The 25,607-nt window shown below is 41.8% G+C and overlaps 3 protein-coding genes across 5 annotated transcripts in view; 2 read left to right on the forward strand and 1 right to left on the reverse strand.

Moving 5' to 3' along the window:
* LOC121575271 (prefoldin subunit 5) overlaps positions 1-4,242 on the forward strand; it is a 30,041-nt gene extending 25,799 nt beyond the window's left edge. For 2 of the 3 annotated variants that reach the window (XM_041888244.2, XM_045222867.1), the window contains exon 33: positions 948-1,051. Coding sequence is in view for 1 of the 3 variants with exons in the window: in XM_041888245.2 (XP_041744179.1) it covers positions 948-1,050; positions 1,270-1,301; positions 2,991-3,065; positions 3,542-3,647; positions 3,773-3,852 (396 nt within the window). In the remaining 2 variants the exon portion in view is untranslated. Of the gene's footprint in view, positions 1-947; positions 1,052-1,269; positions 1,302-2,990; positions 3,066-3,541; positions 3,648-3,772 lie in introns of those variants that run through there. The other variant, XM_041888245.2, reaches the window with a different exon arrangement.
* Positions 4,243-7,044: 2,802 nt separating this feature from the next.
* Positions 7,045-12,201, forward strand: LOC121575272 (methylosome protein 50-like). The gene is made up of 10 exons (XM_041888246.2): positions 7,045-7,426; positions 8,128-8,313; positions 8,496-8,634; positions 9,080-9,129; positions 9,399-9,469; positions 9,655-9,712; positions 10,313-10,381; positions 10,497-10,605; positions 10,695-10,763; positions 10,906-12,201. Exons 1-10 carry the CDS (start codon positions 7,318-7,320, stop codon positions 11,060-11,062), a joined length of 1,017 nt encoding a protein of 338 aa, XP_041744180.1. The 5' UTR covers positions 7,045-7,317; the 3' UTR covers positions 11,063-12,201.
* A 101-nt stretch (positions 12,202-12,302) lies between these two features.
* LOC121575273 (formin-like protein 7) lies at positions 12,303-22,544 on the reverse strand. Its single transcript, XM_041888248.2, has 5 exons — positions 22,317-22,544; positions 19,869-19,957; positions 17,162-17,252; positions 14,337-16,443; positions 12,303-14,085 (listed from the first exon to the last, which is right to left on the reverse strand). Exons 1-5 carry the CDS (start codon positions 22,390-22,392, stop codon positions 13,986-13,988), a joined length of 2,463 nt encoding a protein of 820 aa, XP_041744182.2. The 5' UTR covers positions 22,393-22,544; the 3' UTR covers positions 12,303-13,985.
* Positions 22,545-25,607: the final 3,063 nt, after the last annotated feature.

Genomic DNA, 25,607 nt, shown 5'->3' on the forward strand with positions numbered 1-25,607 from the left:
AACTCTTTGGCCTAAATGCCAAGTGTGACATCTGGAGGAAACCTGGCACCATCCTTACGGTGAAGCATGGAGGTGGCAGCATAATGCTGTGGGGATGCTAGTCAGGATTGAGGGAAACATTTAATGGAGAAAAGTACAGAGAGATCCTTGATGAAAACCTGCTCCAGAGCGCTCAGAAACTCAAACTGGAGCGAAGGTTCACTTTCCAACAGGACAAGCACACAGCCAAGACAATGCCAGAGTGGCTTCGGGACAAGTCTCTGAATGTCCTTGAGTGGCCCAGCCAGAGCCCGGACTTGAGCCCGATCAAATACAGGTGTGCCAAGCTTGTAGCATCATACCCAAGAAGACTCGAGGCTGTAATCACTGCCAAAGGTGCTTCAACAAAGTACTGAGGAAAGGGTCTGAATACTTATGTAAATGTGATATTTCTGTTTTTTTATTTTTAATGCATTTGCAAAAATGTCTAAACCTGTTTTTGCTTTGTCATTATGGGGTATTGTGTTTAGATTGATGAGGGGAAAAAACCATTTAATCCATTTTAGAATAAGGCTGTAACGTAACAAAAAGTCAAGGGGTCTGAATACTTTCAGTATGTGCCTGCCACATTTTATGAGAAAGTGTTCATAATGTAAATAAGTTGTGTCCATTTATTGCCAATATGCTTGCTACTCTGGTAGCCAGTTTGCAGCACAACGCATGCTAAGAATCATGTTTTGGAATGCTGTCAACAAGTGTCCATTCATTAGGAAACAAACTTAGCATGATCTCAGCTTCCACATTTTGCTCCTTTATTTCAGGGCAATATTCATATAAGCATTCAATGCAATATATTTGGCCCAGGCTTACTTAGTTCATCAATGGTCATTAATGAAATTACTGCGAAGAATGTGTCTGGTGTCTGTCTGATAAGTTGGATCATCAACTGGTTCTTCCATGTTTTGCAGGAGACAGAGTTTTTGACCTCATCTATAGGTCAGCTCAAAGTTGTCCAGACTAAATATGTAGAAGCTAAGGACAGTTTAAGTGTCCTCAACAAAAACAATGCAGGTGAGCTGCTCGAACAACCTTGGTTTGCTATGGATTTTTTTTTAAATAACTTTGTATGCATTGTATGCTTTTGTTTTGTATGGAGCTTTTACAGATACTAAAATAAATTGATTTAAATTATCTTTGATGCAGATCTCACACCACATTAGTGTTTGAAAGTATGATACACTTAAATTGATAACTTACATTTTACCTTTATTTTTCCATTCCTCCTTTTAGGAAAAGAGTTGCTGGTGCCCCTCACAAGCTCTGTATCCTTATGTTACTGATCGGAGATGGCAAAAATTAAGGGGTTCATTAGACTTTTTAATTACTCTACAAACATACCAGGAAACACATTTTCTCGCATTCAACGTACTTGATGACTAACTTGAGATTGATTGAAAGTGCATTGTTAAATACAGTATTTAATGTAAATGGGACCACAGCACCTTCTCTGCCATTATATTGTTGCAACCTTAACCCAGTGTTTCTTAATCCTAGTCCTGGGGACCCATTTTTGTTTTTTTCCCCTAACACTACACACCTGATTCAAATAATCAACTCAATATCAAGCCATTGTAACTGGGTCTGAGTGGAATCAGGTGTATAGTGCCAGTATGAAAATGTATGCACTCACTAACTGTAAGTCGCTCTGGATAAGAGCGTCTGCGAAATGACTAAAATGTAAATGTAGAGTAAAAACAAAAATGTGCACCCCTTTGGGCCCCCAGGACAGGGATGAAGAAACAGTGCGCTTAACCCATACCTAGTCCCGCTGTGCCGATGCTTTCCATTGACTGTAAAGCATAGCCACATACAATTACATACACATACAATTGTGGTCCTCTGTAGCTCAATTGGTAGAGCATGGCGCTTGTAACGCCAGGGTAGTGGGTTCGATCCCCGGGACCACCCATACGTAAAAATGTATGCACGCATGACTAAGTCGCTTTGGATAAAAGCGTCTGCTAAATGGCATATTATTATTATTATTATTATATAATTACATAGAAAAAAACCTACAAGTCCCTTGTCTGTCACAAATGTTGACTAAAATTATATTTGAACTTACTCTGCCGACTCCGTGGGGTTGGTCCTTCAGTGGGTTTAAATTTTAGTCAAAATATCTACAGGAAAATATTATTAAACAGACTTCAAAACGTGGGTCTCTGTGTGTGGCAATCAAGATTTGTTTGCTCGTGACCTAAAGCATATGCACAAGACGGAAGTACATGCCTGTGATGCATGCATACTAACCGAAGTCTTGCAGGTGTTTACATGGTTTTGTGCATGTGCCAGGTGATGGAAATTTCAACGGCAGTACCAGCGCTCTAAAAAGTTGGGTAAATAATACTTTCCTGTGAAGATTCTCTCAAATTTTGACCCACTGAAGGACCAACTGCACAGACAACCGGTAGAGTAAGTTGAAATGTAATTTTATTAAACATTCTGGTTTGTAAGGAAACTTTGACTGTATACCAAGAATTGGTATCACAGTCTGACTTTTCTTAGGCAACCCAATACCAAACGACCTCGTCAAGATGTTCAGACCTCTTGGTGTAACGGTTAAGGTGTTGGCTTGACTTTCGCTGGACCCAGGTCCCGGTCGTGGCTACCCCCCAAATTCACTACATTTGTGTCAGAAATTGGATGGTGCCTGTGAGGCCATTGGAGAGGCGTGTATACATGAGGGACTTGATATAGAGAAGCGTGGGGACATGCTCTCCCGAAGGTAGGGGTTAGTGTGGCGACCTTAACACAACACCTAATAACCTCGTCAAGAGGTTTAAACTTCTTGGCATAGCGGTTAAGGTGTTAGTTTGACAGTTGCTGGACCAGGGTTCGAGTCCTGGTCGGGGCTACCCCCAGAATTCTCTATAATATCTTCAGTATGCATGAATTAATAGTATTGTTGTTGGAAGTTTCCTGTTATGTGCTTTAACATCACTTGCTATTAGATGTACGTCCCTGGAACACTTCATGACGTGGAACATGTCTTAGTGGATGTGGGGACAGGATACTATGTTGAAAAGGTGGGCAGAAAAGTAATTGATAACAAATTGCTAATATCCTTCATTGTACCGTCAACTCATGATGTGCACTTTGGGTAAGTACTCTGTTTACAGTTTTCCAGTCCCAATTTAATTTGGTTCCCTTTTATTGCTCTGGCTGGGCAAGGATATCTTCCAATTTAGTGTATGCCGACATGTCCCAACTCTTTGCATTTATCAGGGTTGTGTTCATGAAGGCACACTGTAGCAACGGAAAATGAAAACATGCATTTCTTATTGGGCACATTTTTTTATTTATTCTGAATGATATTACCTAAAGTTTCACTCTTGTACTGTTTTTTCAGTTTTCTTGGCCACTGAACACAACCCATTAGTCAGTCGACTATTTGGTTAAACAGTCCTGTTCCATATACAGTACATTTAATTGCTTGTTAGTACAAATATTTGGAAATCTCTGTATAATGAGTTTTTGAGCCTCTTTTGAAATATCTCTGCAGAATGTCGATGATACAAAGGAGTTTTTCAAGCGCAAAATAGACTTCCTCACCAAGCAGATAGAGAAAATTCAGCCGGCTCTGCAGGAGAAATATGGCATGAAACAAGGTAATCCACACACGAATACACACACAAGTTTGTATTATGTTACAAGTATTTATCTTAAATGCAATAGAACCTCACTTGTATAGTTTATTTGGGTCATTCCTTCCTATCTTTGTTCTGTTTTCTAGCTGTGATTGAGGTGATGAACATTAAGATCCAACAGCTTCAGAGTCAACAGGCGTCACAGTCAGGGACCACCAAAGCCTAACCAGTTGAAGATGGGGCTTACACCAGTCTGCTTGGGTTCTTCATGATATGGGGGTGGGGGGGGGGTTACTGAAAACAAATTCTGCATGAACTGTTAATGGGGTAAAGCCGGGGTAAAACTGGGCGAAAGACAAAAATGTACTCTACAACGCAGAACCTAAATTTGTGCCAACACTGCAATGGTGAAGGGCAGCCAATATTCATGTTGTAACAAACACTCCTGGAAAATTGAAGTGTTTATTTTGATTCAGTTTATGTTCATTAGCTGGGTTGCAGAAATATAACTGAAATGTAGGTATTTATTTGTGTACCTTATGTTCTGTGTAGTGGTTTTGAAGCTTGTGTTGCTATAGCAATGTTGAATTTGAATAATAAAATAGGCGCCTCTTGTCACTGTCTCAGATTATAATTTCTGAATACATGAAATCTGCAACAGATGTTTTGAATGGAGAAAATATTTGTGCCCTCATATATTACACATGTATCTTTCAGATTTTGCTCCATGACTATGGTTCACTGAAACAGTGCTTTTAATTTGTAAATCGGGAGGTGCCGGAATAAAAAGTGAGCGCGAGGGGGTGACCAGGGGAGTTCTGAGGGACCGGAACGCATGAGAAAAAAATTAATAATAAAGCATTGCATGCATATCATCGCATTTGCGTAGTGGCATAGAGCAGTAGAGTAGAGGCACTTACAGAAGTTGCACACATTGGGAACATTTTTAGTAGCCTAGGGTCTGGAAAAATCTTGCCTTTGATAAACGCATTGCATGCAATTCTACATCATTTTACATGACTGGAGACTGGTAGAATCTTTTTTAATACCACAAAAATAATTGAAATGGCAGGCTACTTTGAACTCAGAATCTGAGATCAATAAAAACGACATTGTCTTGAATCCATCAATAGCGTAGGCCTAGGTGTGTGGAGATATATTGTAGGCTACAATGTGGGGAGGAAATTAAAGTCATAAAAATGCTTTCCAGTTTCACTGACTCGCAAATGATGCGCAGCTCACTCGCTGGTGATGGCCGATAGGTTCGTGCCAAAAGCCAATCTCTCTTTCTTTTGTAAAACAATATTTGGAAGTTTATCAAATATTTTGGTAGCCTACAGCAGTCTTCTCTTTTCAGCAGGAGCCATTTGCGTTCCAACCTGTGTTTTCCCTCGATTGTATTTGAAATATATAAGGCCTGTTTTGTCTGCATGATGTTTTTTCACTGACAAGATTTGCCACGCGTTCCCGACTGTAGGCTATTCCTTAGAATATCAGGCCCGGCCTGAAAATCTACTTTTTCACATTACGTTTTTTTGTGGGGGCAGGAGAATTAACGAAGAGGGAACTCGAATTAACTTTGATCGCTTTTATTATAATTTTTACATTACTGGGTTACAATCCACAGCTAGGCTATTTTTTAAAAGAAGCTATTGAACCTCTGTGGCTAAATTATAGGCCTCCTCATGGTGTGGTAGGCTATTCTGAATGATTTCATTTATTTCTGAACAGACAGCAGTAAATCTATAACTTTGGGAAATGTATTTCAATTTATCAAGGGTGCTGCATCTCCTCCAGAACCCTTCGCGCGGCTATGATTCTTTAAGGAAATAAATGAAGTGCAACGCTGGAGAGATGAGAGTTGCAGGCTCATGTCTATCAGACCAGAGAGACGGAGAGAGATATTAAATTGTTAATCTCATTCTAGTTGTGTGAGAGACACAGCCACGCTTTGGTCTCAAACATAGGTTACAATGTTGCGCAAACCATAAATCTACTTTTTCACATTACGTTTTTTTGTGGAGGCAGGAGAATTAACGAAGAGGGAACTTGAATCGGGATTGTTGTATGGTCGTTTTTTAAATGCATTTTATTTTTTTCATTTGAGGATTTTAGCAAATGGTAAAGATCCGTTTCATGTTTCAGCAGTGCTTAATTTGAGGAACAGGATTTGGCAACTTCTGTTTTGGACTGTTTTGTTCCGGAACCTATTTGTACCTCTCGCTTTTATTATAATTTTTACATTGCAAAAGTGAAAATTATTTTTCATGCCTCGAGAGGTACAAATAGGTTCCGGAACAAAACAGTCCAAAACAGAAGTTGCCAAATCCTGTTCCTCAAATTAAGCACTGCTCTATTCGTGGTCAGCATTTGTAGTGCAGGAATGTGGGGTGGAAGTCAGGAAATGTATTACAGATCATCTGGCTGTATATATGGCGGAGCTGATGGCCATACTGTTGGCCTTGCAGTTGGTGGAGGAAGTCAAACCAGACAGAGTAGTTATTTGCTCTGATTCATGTGCAGTGTTAATGAGTCTCCAGTCCTTTAGCTCACGTAGCAGACAAGACCTGCTTTATGAGGTGCTACAAACCCATGGCAGGATTAGACTGATGGGTATACAGATAAGATTTACTTGGGTCCCAGCACATGTGGGGGTGGAGGGGAACGAGGCAGTTGATATACTGGCTAAACAAGCACTTAGTAGTGGAGATGTTGATGTTGTAGTTTCAATGAACAAGGCAGAGGCAAAAAGCCTGATATGGACAGAGGTGGCAGGAGCAGTGGAATAAAGATACTAAGGGCAGGCATTCATTTACATTTTACATTTACATTTTAGTCATTTAGCAGACGCTCTTATCCAGAGCGACTTACAGTTAGTGAATACATTTTTATTTTTTTATACTGGCCCCCTGTGGGAATCAAACCCACAACCCTGGCGTTGCAAACGCAAACGCCATGCTCTATCAACATTTCAAGTACAGAGGAAAGTCAGGGATGGCAGGAAGGGACAGAAGAGAGGAGGCTATTTTTACAAGATTAAGGGTGGGACACAGCCAGTTGAATAAGACCTTACATGTGATAGGAAAGCATCCAACAGGAAAGTGAGAGTATTGCCAGGAAACAGAGACCGTGGAGAATGTATTGCTACAGTGTGGGCAGTATCAGAGGGAAATAGAGAGGCTGAGATCTAGTATGAGGGAGAAGGGAATACAGGAAATTAGTTTAAAGAGTATATTGAGTAGAACGTCATTAGATATAGTCTCAAATATTTTGTTATCTTTTTTAAGAGCAACGGGGCTGGCAGGTAGGATTTAGTTTCTCCCTGTGTCTGGCCCACACTCCAGTACATTAGGTGGCGGTAATTCACCATAACGTTGGATGCCAACCGCCGATAAACCCCACCGAAGAAGAAGACGAACGAACAAGGCCCTGGAAGCGGAAGTGTGCGGTCCACGTGTTGCGGTTTGAGTTCATTCATTTCTGGCATGAACAATGGAGCAATGAAAAATAATATAATTAAAGAATAGAAGTTAAAAACCTAGGCTAACCTAAATCTGGTAGCTAGTTTATTAGTCCGTGTTTTCTATACTATTTAGTTAAAGTTAAAACATTTATTGTATAAAGGATAAAATAATTTGCATTGCAAACACAGCTACGCTAGCTTGAGTGAATCAGACTCAGAGTTGCCTGGATGAAAAGTACAGTAAATACCAATATGATCAAGGAAAACAGATGGAACATACCCCCAAATGCCCCGGCGTGCATGGAGAAGCATTTGGACTCGGCGCAGTACAGGGCAGGTAAGCAAAGTCACAGCTAGTGAGTGATGCAAGCCTTGTGTGATAACGTAGCGCTTGACTTGTAAAAAGAGCTAGCTAGGTACCGCAGCACGTGGTGGTGTCGCGGAATAAAGAGGTCTAAGTTACTGTTTTATAAACCAGATAACATTAGATAGCTTATCACCTATGTCTATGAGTGGCTATGGATCTTGCATCATTAACAGCAAAAATTACTGTGCCCCTGGCCCTAGCCTGATAGCTAGCTAGCTGCTAAAACGAACTTGTCACTTATAATATTTTTTATTTAACTTTTATTTAACTAGGCAAGTCAGTTAAGAATAAATTATTATTTACAATGACGCCCTACCAAAAGGCCTCATGTGGGGACAGGGGCTGGGATTAAAAATAAAATAAAAATATAGGACTAAACACACATCACGACAAGGGAGACACCACAACACTACATAAAGAGACCTAAGACAACAGGCAATGGTGCCTGTATCATTAGCTAGCTATCTAGCTGCTCTTTTGTTATTTGCTTTTATTTATTTACTTAACACTTTTCTAAAATTGTACTTTTTCTTTAAAAAAACTACATTGTTGGTTAAGGGCTTCTAAGTAATCATTTCACTGTAATGTCTACACCTGTTGTATTCGGTGCATGTGGCAAATAAAATTTGATTTGATTCAGCTATTGACATTTCCCTATTTTCTTCCCCTAGATGGCACCCTGTTGCTGGGAGCCTCCAGTCTGACGGGCAGATGCTGGCTGGGCTCCATCTGGGTCTACAGTGACCCCAAGCAGTCTCCCAACGAGGGCTTCTGCAAGGCTGGTGTGCAGACAGAGGCTGGGGTCACAGAGGCAAAGTGGGTTTCAGAGAGGGGCGTCCTAGTTGCATCTGACTCGGGTAAGTAGGAATGACAGTTATCGTTACTCATGCATATTATATTCAGCTGTAAATAAGGCTGTTCAACCATGAGGGATAATCTGTTAAAGCACAATGATTACATATAATTCAGGCCACATTATCACATAGATTACTTGGTATACAACAGTGTGGGTGCAATGGGGTTTGTCTGGGTGTTGTAGGTGCTGTTGAGCTGTGGGAGCTAGCGGAGGACGAGAGTCTGCTGGTGAATCGGTTCACTAAACTCGAGCATGATCACATCGTCACCAGCGTGAGCCCTGCTGGGTCAAACCACGCCGTCAGCGGCAGTATGGACTGCCGGTCAGTAGGGGGCATTCTCTGATTGTGTGTTTGTGTTTGTCTCATGCACATCTTTTATTTTGGATTTGATAACATAACAGACCCTAGGCCCTAACAGACCCTAGGTCCTAGTGCAGGGTTCTTCAATTCCGGTCCTGGAGGGCCGAAACACTTCTGTTTTTTATTTCTACCTGGTAGTTAATTGCACTCACCTGGTGTCCCAGGTCTGAATTAGCCCCTGATTAGAAGGAGAGGATGAAAAACAGAGGTGTCTCGGCCCTCCAGGACCGGAATTGAAGAACCCTGCCCTAGTGTAACCAGCCTGGCTGTGAGTCTGTTTTAACAGCTGCAGGTTATGGAGTGTTTTGCAGCTTGGTATACTTTTCCTGGTGAAGATTTAATGTCAATTGTATGCTGTGAACAGCCTATGTCTTGCTCAGTTCTTTCTCTTTTCTACATGCTGCAGAATCAAAGTCTGGGACCTTAGTCAGGGGGAGGTGGTCAGCACATATAACGGTAAGGAAACTCTACGTCTTTATATCTCTGTATCTTGAGCTGCACAGTGACTCCACTCTTAAAAAGTGTCAGTTGCAGTGTTTCTCATGTTTATATAGCCTGTCTAGTTAATCATTAGTCCAAACAGTTGCGGAAGGTTTTGCAACTAAAACTAGTTTCTATTGGACAAATTCAGCTAGGTCCTTAGGTTCCGTTTTTCTGTTTTAAGAAACGTTTTGCAACAGAATCGGTGTAATTCATTGGTTCCTGATCTGTCTCCTGTTCCACAGCTCACTCTAAGCCAGTCACTTGTGTATCCTGCAATCCATCCGATGACTCCCTCTTCCTCTCATGTGGCCAGGTAAGAGCCAAGACTGATTGGAGGGTTGTCTGTTTTATTCAATTGTTCAGTTCAGAATGATAAGTGTGGATTGTATATTGTGTACTGTGCTATATGAAGCTAGATACAGTAGAAGGTTGTAACTTACTGTACTGCATGAAACTGTTAGTGCACTCAGTTTCCTCTCTCCATTCCCCTTCCCTCAGGATGGCCGTCTGTTGCTTTGGGACAGGAGGAAACCCACCAAACCAGCCTCTAGATTAGGTGAGTAGAATCCGTCTGAACTGCACAGTCAGCTAGGCAGCAGGGTTTTTCTCTGAGCCGAGATGCATAGACTTTTCAGTTGCCAATGTATTGACACCTGTGACGTTAATCTTGGATTGTCAGTGGGTCTTGTAGTTTTTCAGTATTGGTCGAGGAGCATAGTTTTTAAGGCTGCCTTTGGTTCTGTTGTCGACGTGTACATCCATTAGTAACCCAATATTATAACATTTAATTCTGATAACCGCATGTCAGGTCACTGCAGTAGAAACTCACACCAACATGTCCTTGATAATCAATCAGGCTTGTTTCTATAGTATTTCCTAAGCAACTTTTTCCAGCGATCCTCGTAATTTCAATAAAGCTGTGTTGGGACAATTATTGTGTACGTTTTGAAAACATCCACACCTGAAAAGTTTCCAGACTTCTGCAGCACACCAAAGTACCCATTCACTCTGTTCAAAGTACACATGCAATGCATGTGAATATCTATTTTTGAAAGCATGTACATGGTCAGGTGTGGACAACCATGTTGTTCAGTCAGTGCATGTTGCTGTGGTAGGTGATTTCCCAGCTGATTTTGGAGATTTGATCTTGTCTCAGAGGTAGAGCCCAGCTGTTGCCCTACCTCAGTGGCCTGGCATCCCCACCACAGGACCACAATCGCCTACGGTAAGGACTAGCACTACATTTACCATGATGCGTAGTGGTCCAAGCACATCATTGTTCTAAAAGATTAATCTTCCAGGCTTCAATGATAGATATTTGTTGATTATTGTTGGTTCAGGTGACGAGCTAGGACGCGTGACTCTGAAAGACTTTCAGGGCACAGAGCCTGCCCAGACGCAGAGCACCCACAGCCGTAGGGTCTCCAGCCTAGCCTTCTCCACACACAGGTAAGCACCAGCTCACCTCACACACATCTACAGCAGTAAGTGGTTTGTCAGAATGAGCTAACACAATGATCTCTTACCTTCCACCACAGCGCCCCCTTGCTAGCCTCCATCAGTGATGACTGCTCCGTTGCTGTGATGAACTCGGAGCTTAAGGAAACGTAAGTCTCAATGTGTATGGGCTTTTGTCTCTAGCTGATCCTTTTGGCTTGTCAACTCAGAGCTAGGAAATAAAATAGTCCAAATAGTATATGTACCCAGTCATTCACCACTTAATAAGGTGGCTCTGCTCCTCCTGTCCAGGTTGAGAGACAGGAGGCACCAGGACTTTGTTCGGGGTGTCTGCTGGGCCCCTGGCGGTTCTGACACACTTACCACAGTGGGCTGGGACCACCAGGTCCTCCACCATATCACGGGACAGGACGGCCCCGCCACTGGAGACTCCACGTCCCCACCGTAGACCCAGCCTGGGTCAGGGGATCGGGGAAGGGTGGTTGTGGAAGTATGGGGTTTTGTAGGAGGTGGGGGAGAATTTGAGGGGTTGGCATAGGGTAGTTGTCAATACCCACCACACTGGAACAGGACAGTATACTGATGTTTTCCCAATCCTAGTCTGAAAGTACCCATGGCCATGCAGGTTTTCTTTCCAACTGATTTCTAAATCAATTATGTGTAAAGGTAGAGTCAGCAATGTACCAAGTAAATCAGGACGTTTTTCTGCAACAACTAAGAGTAAGGCTAAACATTGTAGCTTTTTTCGTCCCGCAGCTATCACGTTGCAGCAGCTTGAAGCGCACCCGTGCACATGCAAAAAATGTTTGTGGCAGCAAAGTCTTGCACCACATGTTTGCGGTTCATCCTGTTGCTCGTAGCAATGTCATACGCTGAGTCTCAGTTTGAGGTGTATTAGCCACTTGTAGGACATTACCTGTGGTGTGCAGTTTGTTCTTGGGGAAATTAACTAAGAAATGGATTGGGGTAGTTAACATGTGGGTTACTTTAAGATGTGTTTGGAAATGCTGCCAAAGGAAATGGGAATCTTTAATCTAACGAACCCATCTGATCACGTTTACAGTCCAACCCCATGTAACCTTTGTTTAACCACCCGGGGTGCTGTATTACGTGGCATGTAAGCTAGTCTGAGAAGTGTAAGCCACTGGCTCTTTGGATAAGATTTACTAGTCAATTATACCGTTGCGCATTCTGATATAACACTGTGGACTAGAATGACCTGGTTAAAGTAGTGACCACACAATAAATGCCATGAGCAAAGTGTTTTCCCAATTTATGTAAATTTGAAAAGTCTGTAAATCTTCACTGCAGGGCTTGTTTGGACCAGTGTGCTTCCATTCCATATTCTCCCTCCTCTTCCTTGGCACTTTCTTTTGTGTAGATGTTCTCATCTCTCACTTGCACATGTGTACCAGAAACAGAAAACACTGTCCTTAACTGTTTTCGTCCACACGAAGACATTCCTTGGATTGGATTGTCTGGTACATGTCTGGTGGTGCATTTTAGAAGTCTGAGGAGTACAACTTAAAACTGACGTAATCAACTTGTTTTTCCATCCTTCAATAAAGTTTGTGTCCGAAAACTGTATATTCGCGAGTTGATTTTTGCTTTTCCAAACACATGAATCTTACTGTACTTTTAGTCTTCAGTAGGAAATTATTCTCAAACAATTTGGTGGAAAAAATTCATGACTTTAAAACTTGACTTTATTACATAATTTCATATCACAGGTAAAATAACTAAACAAAGGAGTGGTCTGTGCCCTGACCTGTGCACTGGTATATTTGGCATAATTTTATGTTACGAGGAGAAATCCAACAGACCACCACATAAAATATAATCCATTGTAATTATAGTTTCAATGGTTTGTGAATGTGGTGTTATTTTGTGCCTAAACATTCTAAAAGAACATGACAAAGTTACCAACATTAATGGCAATGTCCACTTACACTCCAGTCAGGAGACATCAACACTATTCTTCCTCCAATGTCAGTTACCAACTCTCAAGTTTTTCACATCCAGTCTTTGATACATCATGGTTTTAATTTGATTACATTTGTGTGTATATATATATATATATATATATATATATGAGCAGCTTTAATAATGACTGACACAATAGCTAGACTTAAGCCCAATAAATATAAAAGTACATTTAATGTCAATCTATAGATTCTACAGACCATGGAGACCAAACCTTACTTCTCCTGTCCGTATGTGGCAAATGCCTGACATCTGTTTTGCTTTTATTTAGTCATTCATTGTACGGAAGATATCTTGCTCACCTGACTGACGTAGATGATCAAAATGTAACTGATAAACACAGTTTACATAGTTGTGGCATGCTTGCTTAAGTATAGTACAGTGAACAATATACAGTATGTGTGTTCTAAATGTATTCTAGTAGGCTACATTTCAATTCCCTTTATGCTGTTAACATATACAGTATGTACAGGTACTGTGGCACTCACAATGGAAACCTATAAGCAAAACAATATGTACATCCTTTATAGTCTCAAGAAATTTATATAAACATCCTTTTTGATGCATGGCATTATTCTGTATATATTGACTGGCAATTTACAGCTGCTAGTTTGAAAGCAGATTGTGCTTTGTTTTTAAATCTATTAGGTCAGCCAGATATCAGAGGTAAAAAGAAGGCAATGTGTACTATCCCACACTGATTAAACTGCAGCAGTCAAAGATACTGTTGAAAGCCGTTCCAACATGGTCAACCCACTCTTTAGACTTTGGCACTTGTACAAAAAGCAATAAGCTATTTGACACTATATCTGGATGTTAAGCAACATGCTCAGGTTTATCTACTGTGGTACAGCAAAACCTTTGTAGGAGTGCCGACCCAGATCTTTTAATATTGTGTGCTGGTTTGGTGCTTTAGGGAACACTAGTCAGAATCCATCGAACAGGGTAATAAAAATCAGGAAGTTCATTGGAGAAAGCCAGAAACCCCTCAGTGTCATCTATAAATAAATAAAAAATAGTGAGGAAGAAGGGGGAACAAATAGCCTTGGACATTAGGCACACAGTCCGTGACCAGTATAGCCCTCTACCCTCAGATATAGATCTCTGGCATACAAATCTAAGAGGGCAGCTTCTAGTTTTGTGCCAACATCCATCAAACTCCTCAACTCTTGAAGTTCTTATTTTTAGTTGTATATATGTGTATATATAGCCTGTGATTGCATAGATTGCTCCTAATCTATTACACTGCACATGTTTTTGTGTTCTATGTTGCTATTTTGTTATTTGTCTTGTATAGACCCGTCACCACACATGTAGTTCCCTCTCAGGAAATAAAGTTATTTTAATTTAATGTAATTTTATGTGTGGCATAATTTGGAGTTTGCTCCTCATGATGAGTCCCCTTTGCTGACAACGGTTATTGGTTGTTTGGTTCCGGGTCGTACCATGAAAGTCATGCCATACGCCTGCTTTGACTGTGGCCCATTGCTAGAAAGTAGAGGAAGAAAAAAAGTATTAGTTAAACACGTATCAGGTTGCTCTTGTCGCATTCAGCAATACTTTTTAATACATCTAGCTACCATCATTATTTACTGTGAGGCAAAACATGCAATTAGGGACACTCCTAGATAAAACAAAATTAAGCCAAACTAGTCACAACACCCTAAGCTTAAACCATAAAGATGTAAAATGTGAAAAACTCGAACAGACAAAGATAAAGGAGAGAGAGCAAGGCCTACCTGATGGGTACTTTTGATGGAGCTGACAAACCCTGAGAATTCATGGCCATTTTAGTCTCCAGCTCCTTCATGTCCAGGCCTTGTGTTTTGGCTGACAGGGCGGCATTCTTGCTTTTCGCTGTGATAACAGGGGTCTTCGCGTTGACTCTGGGGACAACAGGGACCTTGGTCTCCTCAGACAAGGAAGAACCCCAGTCATCAGAGTCTGTCTTCATGGCCATCATTTTGTTGTCCATTTTGTGGTCCATCTCTAGCATCTTCTTCTGCAGGATGCTCAGGAGTGTGGCCTGGCTGGCTGAGAGGGAGGAGGGTGCCTGGGTGGGAGGTGACTTGGGTGTGGTCTGAACAGGTAGCTTGGGTTTGACCTCCATGACAGGAGGCAGGAGTTTGGGAGGGCTTGGAGGTTTGGGTTTTGGAGGAGGAGGAGGGGGGGGCGCAGGGGAGGGAGTTTTGACAGGAACGATAGGGCCAGCATTGGAGGGCAGGACTGGAAGGACAGGGGTGGGAGTGGGGGCAAGGACCTTCTTCAGGGGAGGGTCAGGTGGAGGTGAGCTGGGGGGAGACTCCATGACATCATCATGGTCATTGAATTCGGGAGGGGGAGGGAGTAATGGCATGCATAGGTCCTCCCTGTTCTCTACATCCCTGACAAGGCTAGTGGGTGAAGGAATCCTCTGCTCTCCACTTTGCTTCTCCACGGCCAGGAGCCCCTGAAATACTGGATTTGCAATTGGCCTCTTTTCCAACACTGACTCAATGATCTGGGGTTTTGCTGGAGTCTGGATCACAACTGGGGGCTTCACTGGGACCACAGACTGTGGATTATGTTGTGAGTTCACAGAAGTGAATGTGGAGCTGGGGATGACGGTGAACGAATTGGGATTGGATTCGCTGTGCTGGATGCTGACGGATGGCTCATTACTCTTTGTGCTGTTTTCGCGGGACAAAGTAGACCTGTGCTTCTCTCGCTCTTTAGCTGCCATGAGAAGAGCCAGGGGGGAAGTGGCAGGACCCTCCCTCGTCCCAGTGACCGCACTGGCCTTTAGGTTGCGTAGTTTACGGTCCAGCATAGGACTGAACTTGTGACTCCGGCCTGGAGACGCTTCGTGTTTGACCTGGCTAGCCTCTGTTACAGGGGCAGTGACCACCTTCTGAAGCTTGGGTGACATTTTAGGGGGGATTGCAGCCTCCTGAAGCTTGGGTGAGGCTTTAGCTGGGGTTTCGGCAGGTTTGTTGATAGCCTGCTGTGCTGATAAAGGCAAAGGCTCCACTTTCACTTCCTCCCAAGTCTCAGGTGGGGTGGGTTGGCCTTGAAGGGTGACTTGCAAGTTATCCTTTAACTCCTGCAGGTCTTGCTCCAGCTGCATACCCAAGCTGTTTCTCCGGGCTGGCTTAGCTGGCGGTGCCACAGAGGGGGCTGTCCCATTGACCTGGACAGGGACGGAGTCAGTAGACCCAGGGTCATGCAGGAGTAGGATCTGCTTGTGCCTATTTTCACCTTCCACCTGCCTACCTAGAATTCCGGTCTTAGGAACACTGTAGAGCTTAGCTGTGTTCTGGGGGTTGAAGCTGGAGGGTGTAGGGGTCTGTATAGGGGGATCTGGGGCTGGAACCTGGGGGGGTTCATACATGATGGGGATGGAGGACAGCCTCATTGGCTTTGTAGGCGGTGTCTTCAGGGCTTTCAGAGCAGCTTGCCTCATGTCTGTAGGGGGCTGTGGAGGGGCAAACTTTGGGGGCTCTGTGATATCAGGGAAAGTGGTTGGTGGTGGTGTAGAAATGGACAAAGAGGAACTAGAAGCACTGGAGGAAGTTGACAGGGGTTTCGGGGGGGGCATAGGTGGAGGTTTCATGGAGGTGAAAACCTCCTTGTCCTCTTCAGAGGGGGCAACTGATGGTGGTTTTGATGGGGGTTTTGGAGGGGGCATAGAGGGATGCTGAATGGAGTCCAGGTCACCAAGGTCACCCAAGAAATCTGGTGGGGGAGGGATGAATATGGGTGGAGGGGGTGGGGGTGCCATCGAAGGTGGAGGTGGAATAAATATCTCCCCCTCCACCAAATCAGGTACAGATATAGCCGATCCATTGGACAACCGATCGCCATTTACTATAAAGAGAGAACAACCATCAGAGACACAAGAAAGTATACTCAACAAAAATATAAACGCAACCATTTCAAAGATTTTACTGAGTTACAGTTCATATAAGGAAATCGGTCAATTAAAATTAATTAATTAGGCCCTAATCTATGGATAAGGCCTGGAAGGGCATATGCCAGGCCCAGCCAATCAGAATTAGTTTTTCCCAACAAAAGGGCTTTATTACAGACAGAAAGACTCCTCTTTGTGCACAAACTTTGAGAGAAATAAGCTTTTTGTGCGTATGGAACATTTATGGGATTTTTTATTTCAGCTCATGAAACATGGGACCAACACTTTACATGTTACGTTCAGATTTTTGTTCAGTGTGTTTTGTTATTGATATAACATATCGTCAAAGTAAGTTATTTAACTTTTAGTTCTGGTTGGCCTGATTTATGGTGAAACTGATTAAATTACATTTGATCTGTACCCTCCCGCTCTGCAAACATGTTTGTGAATGGCTGCTTGGATGCTTTCTAAAGTGTTATAGTGCAAGACCTTAGACAAACATTTACCTGCTTCTCTATATTTCAGCCCTTTATGAAAACAGAGTTGCTTTGAATTTGTGCTGAACTGTGATCAACTGGATCTGTCTAAAACCAGCACATAGGCTTAAATTCACAGGAGCTTAAATTATTTAGCTACACAGCTTAAGTCTGCTATACACAGGGCAGAGACCCTCACCTGCCCTGTTGATCTTTGGTCTGTTGAAAGGGGGGAGGACAGGAACTTTGGGCGTTGGGACATTAAACCCTTGTACAACATCAGAGGAGGACTGTGGGAAATAAGGACAAAAGACATCAGACTGTTGACGTTACACCCTGGTGTCAGGCTAGAGATCCACTGTTGAGATTGTAAGTGGAACAGTGTGAAAGGAAAGGAATGGATTGGAGAGCAGAGATAGCCCACTGGGCAAAAACTGGTTGAATCAACGTTGTTTCCACGTCATTTCAACCCAACAATTCAATGTGATGACGTTGAATCAACGTGGAAAACTGATTGGATTTGCAAAAAGTCATCAACGTAAAGGAATTTAGTCTTTCTTTCACCCAACTTTTAACCTAAGTCCAATGACAGGGTGAAATCTTTGGTTGATTTCACATTGAATTCACGTTAGTTGACAACTCAACTAAATGTAAATCTAACACTCAGGAAACAAACGGGTACGCAAGTGGTGTCAATTGCCAAAGACAGAGGAAGGCCAGGCACATTTAATCGGAAGGGGTTTTCATAAAAAATTCATTTTACTCTAATCATAGTCTGGCCTTCCCAGCAAATGGAGTCCTTTTCTATAATGGCAAAGCCTCCTTGTGCAGATTGAGGCTACAGGATCTCTTACATAGTCTCAATGGGCTCCCAAGTGGCACAGCGGTCTAAGGCACTGCATCTCAGTGCTAGAGGCGTCACTACAGACCCTGGTTTGATTCCAGGCTGTGTCACAATCCGGCTGTGATTGGGAGTCCCATAGGGCGGGGCACAATTGGCCCAGCGTCGTCCGGGGTAGGCCGTCATTGAAAATAAGATTTTGTTCTTAACTGACTTGCCCAGTTAAATAAAGGTAAAATAAAAAATGGCCACTGAGCACCCCCACCTGTAATGATTCAACAATAATGTCCTCCATTGGTATACTGTATCTAACCCCTTTCCAGCTGCAGCTTACTGGCCCAGTTTTGGGCCCTTTTCAGAACATTGCTGCCACCTCATCCACAGACAGGGCGTAGTGTGGGCAAAGCACATGCAACACTCCCATCTCTTCACATAAGCAAACATTAATTGGGTATGACTACCTCTGAGAAAAAGGGTTGTGCCGTCATGTTGCTGCCTGCTTGTGTGACTGACTGTTCTCATCACAGCCTAAACACCTCTAGAAATAAACACAGACTGTTTTGACACAACACAAGCCCTATAGACAGAACAGAGATATGCCCTTCTAAAGCTGATAGACTGTGGTCAGAATCACCCTACATACAGTAGGGACTGGAAGTCACTCCTAAGGACCTAACCACACCTTGACCAGTGTAATTACCCAATACTGGGCCTGAGGGCCTCCAATATAGCAAAACAATTCAAAGTCAGGTTCACCCCTGTAACTATAAACTGTAATGAAGTTACTGCCCTCGGTCTGATGGTCAGGCCACCATCACTTGGTTTGTTTATAAATAACTTTCACATGGTACACGCAATACCCAAAATGCATTGGACACATAAATAACTTGCATTCAGCAGTGGGAATATTACGTAATTCGTGGAAAAGGTTCAGGTGTGGTCCTTTCTCAAGAACCCTCCGTTACACTGTATCTTCAAAACAGCTAATGTGAGCCAAATGCCTGCCTTATTTAATGCCTTAAATATGTAATTAATGCAGACTTCATAGGGGCAGGCAGCTCCTTGCAACGGCAGAAACATTTTATAAGAAGCGAAGGGTGCGGCATTAAATGCGGTTTCTGATCCGGCTTAATTTCTTCTTACTTTCCATGACTCACTGGTGAAAGTCAAAGCAGTCAGTCAGAGCAGTTAAACAACTGTGCTGCTGGGTGTGGCACATCTAACACATGCCAGAGGAGCAGTCACATAGGACATTCCCCTTTCTGAGGTAGGCTTTCATACCTACAACAAAATAACAACCTAATACAACTCGTAAAAAATTCAGATACGGCTGGTCTTTTCTGGATCAACTACAGGGACACCATCTTGAATAGATGGCAAATGAGCTAGGTGCCATATGCCAGGTCCCAGACTGTAAAATACCCAATATTGTGTAAACCAAAGGTGACATTCTTATAGTAACTGTGTCCCCATGAGAATGTCTAAGTAAATAGGGTTTGAATTTCTGAGGACAAACTCTCTACAGAAATTACTTGAGAGGACTGGGTCAACACCCAAACAAATTGACATGCATCCTCGTCACATGGATGGCCTACCTGCAAATACAGTTGGTTTACTCCCTCTCTTATACATGTGAATAGCCTGTGCAAGTGAAACCTGCCAGTTAGAAAAGTATGCTTTCATAGTGACAGGGTGTAAGTGATTAATGGGTCTGACTCTGCAGTGGTCACACAGAGATTAGTGATTACAGGAACACCCTTCATGAGGCAATGCAGATTCTATTTCAGGCACTACAAATGCCTTGTTGAGAAATAATTCACAATTTAGCAGACAGTTATGCAAATGTAGAGAAGTAATATGGGGCCTACTGCATTCGCAAGAATTTGCAAGAAGACAAGCCCGGAAACAAATTCCATGTGATGATCATCTTGAAGTGTTAGAGAACAATAACTAGAAGCTTGACAAAGCTTGATCAGTCTCAACAAAAGATGCAACACTGTCTTGAGTGTTGAAATATAGATTTGATAGATATTTCCACACATCATGCAGAGTTACTGGAACTTACCGTGTGGTGCTTGACTGTGGGTCTGGACCTCACTTTGGCAGTGCCTGATTCAGGAATGGCTGATGAATCCAACATCAGCTCAACATTGTCTGAGAAAAAAAAAGCACACAACTCACCACTTTAGTCTACAGTATAGATAAAAACCAACAAGTCTACCATTCAGCCGATCAGCACAGCTCTGAAAGGAGATGCAGTCTAGTGACTGCAAAGTTGAGTAATTAGGCATGTACATAATAACAAGTTAAGGCATTTTGTCTGCAGTTCTCAGAATGGCTGACAAACTATTATGTAATGCTATGCTGATTACTCTGTCAATTGGATTTCTCTTGTTGACAGCAAAATAGTATTTTGGTAAAGCTTACAACTATTCAAAGCAGTTGAATGATTGATTCTAATCAACAGAAGAGGTTGTCACCTTATTGCTCAAACACTGAAGCCTAAATGTCATGTAGTTCCATAGAGTACAGAATATAATGCTTCTCACATCATCCATGAACCCCTATTTACCAATGGAATGTCAGGTATGTCATAGAAGTGTGGTGCAACATTCATAACAATCCCAGGGGTCAACAGTCCATTGGTCTTCCGGTCATGAGTGTTTACAGTTAATCAACACTGACCTCAGGTTATTCAAGATATGGTTATTGGGCAGAGGTGGGATTGAGGCATATAGAATGGATCTATATAAAAGATGATGTGTGACACACTCATTTGGACATTAGGCCACTCACCACCTGATTGATTTTCGAGTGAAATGTGACTTTGCCAGAGATGGTCTATAATGTTTGTAAGTTAACAGGCTTTGACATTACTAGATAAAGGAAAAAACATATATGTAACTACACACAACACATTATAGGTAAATGGGTTTGTGTGGAGTAACTATTGTGCTTCTGTACAGCTCAGTCAGCCATGTCACTGTCAAATAACTAACTGATGTGAGAAATGGCATAAAGAGACTGTAGTCAGTGAGACACTGGTCTCAATCATTTTATTTCAAAGAGGACTCAGACTAACATGCATTACATTACCTGATCTTATATGACTATGAACAAAACTGTCACGACTTCCTCCGAAGCTGCCTCCCCTCCTTGTTCAGGCAGGTTTCGGTGTTCGTCGTCACCGGCCTTCTAGCCACTGCCGCTCTGTATCTCATTATTCCATTTGTCTTGTCTTGTCAATTACACACAACTGGTTCATATTCCCCTCATTAGTACATGTATAAGTGTTCCCTCTGCCCCCTTGTCCATGTGGGTGATTGTTTCATGTGAGATGAGTGTAGCTCGGTGGAGCGACCTGTACTTTGTATTGCCGGTGTATATTTTCCCCGTGTGCCTGTATTTGTTCCAGTGCGCCTGTTTAGCGCACTGGACGGTTGACGCTATCCAGCGTAACTGTGTACTACGGAATAAACTCTGTATTCTGTGATGTAACCTCCTGCGCCTGACTCCTTCACATCACACTCTCACAAAAACATTATAGAGCCCTTCAAAACAACTACCAGAGTATGGAAACAACAGCCAGTGTATAAAGTGTTTTGGCATCTACAGATACATTTCCCAATGGGGCATAATATGAATTTTCCTATTGAACACCTGCATAATTTAAAAATACAAATATCCCATCCAGTGGCATGTTTGCACTTCCCACACAACCACCTCTCCATTGTTAGAGGCCTCATTAAATAGAATACCCAGAAATCAGGGAAATGCAAAATATGTAAATCTGTCCCGTTTTTAGTTCTGAGAACTTTCTATGAAGAGTTCAGCAAAGTTTTCAGAACTCTATGGGGTTTATTCATATTTATTTTTTAATTAGTCCCCACTTCCCAAGTCCTGGATAAAGAAACCTTTAGGTCACAGGCAGTAGCGTTTTCCTTTGACTATAACGACTCTGGCTCAAAATGATACGGTATTTGATCAGGGAGCAGTCTGTTATAACAGCTCAGTAACATACCTACTGGTAATAATATGTATAATGTTGTAATCATTTTTGATACAGACATGTTTTAAAATAATCGAAAGGAAAAAACGTGTATTTTATTCAGTGCTGCGGCAATTACAACAGACTTAGTTAAAACAGACACATTTTTGTGTCATGTGGAAATTGACACATTTTTGTGTCATGTGGAATTGGGTAATTTTCTTTTCACCTTGCATTCTACCTCCACCGTCATGAACGTTTAACTGTCTCAGGTATGAATAGGTGGAATTTACAACTGTTTGTCCGCCCCCCGCCCCCCGCCCCCCCACCCCTAATACCCAACCAGCTTCATTCCTATTCAAGAATGTGTACATTTAGGACACATTTATTCACCCACTTATCTGTCACTATAACAATTGCAAAGATCGGGACAGTCGTCAGAGAAAGAATGTTGATCACATGATAAAATAATAATTCAATTGCTATTATTATTTAATTGCTTGATATATGACAGTAAACACTTACCCATCTCCTTGATTTTAATATTGTTGTCGAAAAGAGATTGGTTCTTTCGAGCCGAAAAAAACGTTCCCTTTTTCATTTTTATGTCCTATTGGTAGGCCTATTATCCAAAAGAATCGTTAACACATGATGTTAAGCAGGAGCTTCCATAGACAGGCGTAAAAAACGTATTAATCTATTAATTCGGCTTAACGACAGGTGTATTACTGAATCCTCACTGATTCTGTGAAAACTTCGAGAGGGAGAGAAAATGGCCACCGACCCTCCTCCCCTTTTCCTGTGCCTCCCGCTTTTTAAGCCGACAGGTGAGGCAGAGAGAGAACAAACACATCATGCCCCAACCCTGTGCCTGCCAGCCAGCATGCCAACAATGTATGACAGCAACATTCCAATGTCATACAAATCTTTCCAACTGTCCTCTCACTTCCCCCTGTTATGTCTCATTGTGGGTGTTGATGTGCTTGTTAGATTTAGCAATAGAATGATTATTACTGGTAAAAGATTGACTCAGAAGAACAGTAGAAGTCAGTTGTCCTCTTCAAGCCAAGGGTTTGTCATGATGAGCAGGTGTAAGCCCACATAGAGATTCAGTTGGCTGCGTTACAAGGACCATGCTCTTCATTAGAATCAAGTTGAAATTAGATTTATGCTGGCTGTTAGCAGCCAAAACACAAGTGTTTTACAATGGTGAGAGGTGAGTGTGTGAATTGAGGCCCAGAATTAGTGTAATGCAAGAGGTTTTCCTTGACCTGAGCCTGTTGGTTTCCTGCTTAACTCAGTAGAACAGGTTCCGTCGGTTACTAAGAATATTTTTTTTTTCCTCCATGATTTGATTTCCCTCCCTTGGCCCATTGCTGAATCAGAGTAGCACATGATTCGTCATGGTTTGGTCACTTGGTAACACTGTCACAACACATAGTTGTTTTGCAGCCAGAGGAGGATGATGAACCAACAGAGGATGGGACCCCCTGTGAGTTTGGTTCCTCTCAAGGTTTCTTCCTTCCAGGAATACCTTTTTTGGGAAGTTGGCACTGTGCTGCTGCTACACCCCATGGCACAAAAGCATTGCTACATTTGCCTTCGGATATGTGGTATGCCATAGGCCAGGGGTTCTCAAACGTTTTGTGATAGCAAATTCGTCAGGGACACTCTCATAATCAGAACAAACTCGAGTGAGATAAAAATAACATTCAAGGAGTTTTACTATGAATTCGGCAGTGTATGGCCGGCCGGCCCTGGAAAGGAACATTTCACAGGCCGCCACTTGGCATCAGAAATAACATTTTGCAGTTTTCAAGCAAATTTTCTGCAATTCTACACATTTTGTCATGGGACAGAGATATTTTTTGTTGTTGCAGCTTTAAAGCTAATATCTTGCAAGTCTACACATTTTGCCTTGAGGCAGAGAGAAAACGTTGCAGTTTTAAAGCTCAAGGTTAAACCAATTTGAATTCAATCACTTTTGACAGCATCCCTCCTGATTTAAACAAAACTTTCCATACATGTTTGCCCATGGAAGAAGTGGTCAGAAAAGTGCCTTTTTGGACCTAAATGTTTTGTCTTTGGTATGGTGGGGTATGCAAAATGGGGAAACTTTGAGCACCTTTATTAGGTGATAAAAGTGCTTAAAGTTGACCCATTTTGCATACCAGAGACATCCATACATTCGTCACTGGAAAAGATAAACGGTTTGATATCCTTTAAAATCGTACAAACAGTGTTGTGAAACTATTTGATTATTTCTTGAAAAAAATGGTTTAATTAAATTGGTCATTTTTAACCATTTAACTTAAATTATCTAAAAACGTGTAAACTCTTGTGTTTTTTATATTCGCATATGTTGTAGCTTAGACCCTATTTCACATCATCTGAGGTTTTTGTGTTGTGCCCGCCATCGGTTGAGACACAACATCCTCTTGAATACAGGGTGGGTGTCATTTCAAAATTGAATACATAGAATGGACCTATCCCTTCAGACCACTGCAATTTAGCTGGTACACCATTGACATTTGAATTGAAATGTTAACTTCTAATTACTAAATGTCAACTTAAATGATCATGTCTATTCTATCATCTATATTTCTATGATTTTAATATGTTTCTTATGGATGATTGACAGTATAATTTAAAACAACAGATATTCCCATTCAAGTAAACGTTCTCTGATGTGTGGACCTCCAACCATTTTGTGGTACCATTTGAAAGTTGAAATTTCAAATTTATTTCAATTTTAGTACATTTATCAGCCAAAACATGACACCCATCCTGTATTCAAGGGCGTGTTGAGTCTCAACCGAGGGCGGGCACAACAAAAAACCTTAGATTATGTAAAATAGGGGCTAAGATACAAAATATGCAACAAATTGGAGTTTACAGATGTTTTGGTGAAAAAATGACATTTTCCCCCAGAAATTATTAAATAGTTTGAGAACCCTGTGTGTGTAAACTTTTAAATGATATCAATCTCAACCATTTATATTTTCCAGTGATGAAGACATGGATGTCTCATGGTATGGTAGGGTAAACTTTGAGCACCTTTATCTCTTGAATGTTTTGGCATTCAGTTTCAAAAAGTCACTTTCTGAGCACTTCTATAGTGGGCAAATACTGTATGTATGAAAGGTTTTGTTCAAATCAAAGGGGGTGCTGTCAAAACGTATTTGAATTGTATTTGCCCTTAAATTACAGTGCATTTATGTTTAAAAATTGGGAATACAAGAATTATTGAGTTGATAACTGGAGTACTGTGAATACCAATATCCCTGTGAGCCCAGGCCCATGTTTCCCAGGGTTAAGAACATACATTGTTGAATAATAATATTACATTGTATTGCATTGTATTGTATTTGTCACGCCCTGGCCTTTAGAACTCTAGCTAGTTTGGTCAGGGTGTGAATATATTCTAGGTTTTGTATTTCTATGTTTGGCCGGGTGTGGTTCCCAATCAGAGGCAGCTGTCGCTCGTTGTCTCTGATTGGGGAGCATACTTAGGCAGCCAGTTTTCCTGCCTGCGTTGTGGGATTTTGTTATGTTCATGTTTAGGCTTGTGTGTTAGCCTTTGGACCGTCACGGTTAAGTTTGTTGTTTTGGTTACTGTTTCGTGTGTTTATTAGTTAATAAACATGTTCGCCGTTCACGCTGCACCTTGGTCCGTCCCTTTCCTTAACGTACGTGACAGTATTACACCCTCTAAACTTATTCCACAGATCCCTTGGCCAAAATTAGTTTAATCTGTTGTTGTTAGTAATATTATTTATATTTATATATATATATATATATATATATATATATATA

Source organism: Coregonus clupeaformis, chromosome 10 (genome assembly GCF_020615455.1).
Source record: "Coregonus clupeaformis isolate EN_2021a chromosome 10, ASM2061545v1, whole genome shotgun sequence".
In the NCBI taxonomy this organism is placed as follows: Eukaryota; Metazoa; Chordata; class Actinopteri; order Salmoniformes; family Salmonidae; genus Coregonus; species Coregonus clupeaformis.

Excerpts from the sequence above, each read along its gene's own strand:
- LOC121575272 (XM_041888246.2), top strand. The coding sequence starts at position 7,318 with ATGAAAAGTACAGTAAATACCAATATGATCAAGGAAAACAGATGGAAC. Across the intron at positions 7,427-8,127 it reads CTCGGCGCAGTACAGGGCAG|ATGGCACCCTGTTGCTGGGA; the intron begins GTAAGCAAAGTC and ends TTCTTCCCCTAG. Across the intron at positions 9,470-9,654 it reads TCTTCCTCTCATGTGGCCAG|GATGGCCGTCTGTTGCTTTG; the intron begins GTAAGAGCCAAG and ends CCCTTCCCTCAG.
- LOC121575273 (XM_041888248.2), bottom strand. The coding sequence starts at position 22,392 with ATGAAAAAGGGAACGTTTTTTTCGGCTCGAAAGAACCAATCTCTTTTC. Across the intron at positions 17,253-19,868 it reads CCACAGTCAAGCACCACACG|TCCTCCTCTGATGTTGTACA; the intron begins GTAAGTTCCAGT and ends TATTTCCCACAG. Across the intron at positions 16,444-17,161 it reads ACCAAAGATCAACAGGGCAG|TAAATGGCGATCGGTTGTCC; the intron begins GTGAGGGTCTCT and ends CTCTCTTTATAG.